This window comes from Amphimedon queenslandica, unplaced genomic scaffold, assembly GCF_000090795.2.
Source record: "Amphimedon queenslandica unplaced genomic scaffold, v1.1 AMPQUscaffold_13174, whole genome shotgun sequence".
Taxonomy (NCBI): Eukaryota; Metazoa; Porifera; class Demospongiae; order Haplosclerida; family Niphatidae; genus Amphimedon; species Amphimedon queenslandica.
This window is the reverse complement of record NW_003546590.1, coordinates 2463-3913: the sequence shown is the minus strand read 5'-3', so window position 1 is coordinate 3913 and position 1451 is coordinate 2463. Positions and strand designations below refer to the sequence as shown.

General features: G+C 35.7%; 1 protein-coding gene across 1 annotated transcript in view; it reads right to left on the bottom strand.

The window, feature by feature from the left end:
- LOC109584727 (uncharacterized) overlaps positions 1 to 1451 on the bottom strand; it is a 7551-nt gene that overhangs the window by 5617 nt on the left and 483 nt on the right. The window contains exons 2-3 of the mRNA XM_020000556.1: positions 1239 to 1448; positions 963 to 1016 (exon numbers count right to left, since the gene is read on the bottom strand). Of these exons, the coding sequence (XP_019856115.1) occupies positions 963 to 1016; positions 1239 to 1448 (264 nt within the window). The remainder of the gene's footprint in view (positions 1 to 962; positions 1017 to 1238; positions 1449 to 1451) is intronic.

Below are 1451 nucleotides of genomic sequence, written 5' to 3'. Positions count from 1 at the left end.
ACTTAGTTTTTGTCAGGACTGCTCTAGGGACTTTTAAAGCCTTGGGACTCTCTGAAATAAAAAAAAACTAAACCCTAAACCAACTAAGGGGCTCCTAAATTGAGTAGGGACGCTCTAAAAAAAAAAACCGCCACCCTAACCCCTAAACCCTAAAAACAATAGCTAAGTCCAAAAAAACAATAGCTAACTAGGGGACTAACATAACTAGGGGAGAAGGCTAAGTAGAAAAGGTAAAAAGTTAAATTTTTGAAAGTAAAAAAAAAGAAAAGCAAATTTGCCCTGCCCTGAGCTGGATTCAAACCAGTACCACGTCCACATTTTGCCCCACGCCTTCCCCACTGAGCCACCACGATCCTGCTGCCTCAACCCCACTGATTGTTAATTTATATATTGTTATAAGATAGTATACTGGGGCGAAGCCCCAGTATAGTATACAGGCGAAGCCTGTAAAAGTCCGTTGACGGATAGTTTACGGGATGGTAACAATCTCTCCCTAATGGCTAGTTTTATCATGTGTAATCGCCATTTTGAATATTTGCTTCCATTTTTGGGCAGACCACCCCCCCCTTTTATACTGCACATGCTCGTTTAAGGGCTGTAATTTTTGTGGATTTTGCTATTTTTTAAAAATTTGCAAAAGCAATCCTGCAAAAAGCAATTCATTACAATACAAAATGGCAAACAGCAAAAATTGAAAAGATTTTTATGCAAGTTAACAAAATTTATAGCCTTCAAAAATTTTACTCTATACTGACGGTACAAAAAATTCAAATCTAAAAGAAAATGGTGAAAAAACCAGTTACAGGAGAATAAGAAATGCACAAAAGTGTAAGGCTATGATTCTTTCTTTTAGCAAGTTCATTTTTGCTTTAATTTTTAAAAAGACTAAGATTTTGTCAAATGGCCAAATTTGCCAAAATTTTACACAATCTAATTTTCTAACAATATGTCATTTTGTTTACCTTTTCGTTGAGACCTGATAAGATCTTCATAGTTAGATAAACTGCTAAATTGACCTAAATTTCAAAATACAAAAATAACAGTACATTCAGGGCTAAAATAATGTGATGCAAAGGCAAAGCATTGGCAATGGCAAAATAAGCTTCTTTTCTGAAATTTATTTACAAAATTTAATCTCATGCAGCCTAGCCAATAAATCCATCCCCTAATATGGTACTTATAATAAACATCACAAAACTGTCAGTTCATATAGATCTACACTTACAACTATGACTTACAATCATGTGCTATCATTGCAGCTGCATGTTGTAGATTAGGACTACCGGTCTCAAACAAAATACAAAGGATGCCATCCAGCGCACTGGCTTCTTTTGCAGCTAATCTCTGAAGGGCTAAAACCAGCTCATTCGCTTTGTCTGCTAATGACTGGTCACTAGAATTAAAATCATCAAATCCTTTTTGAGATAGAATATTCCGCTCGCGACATTCTC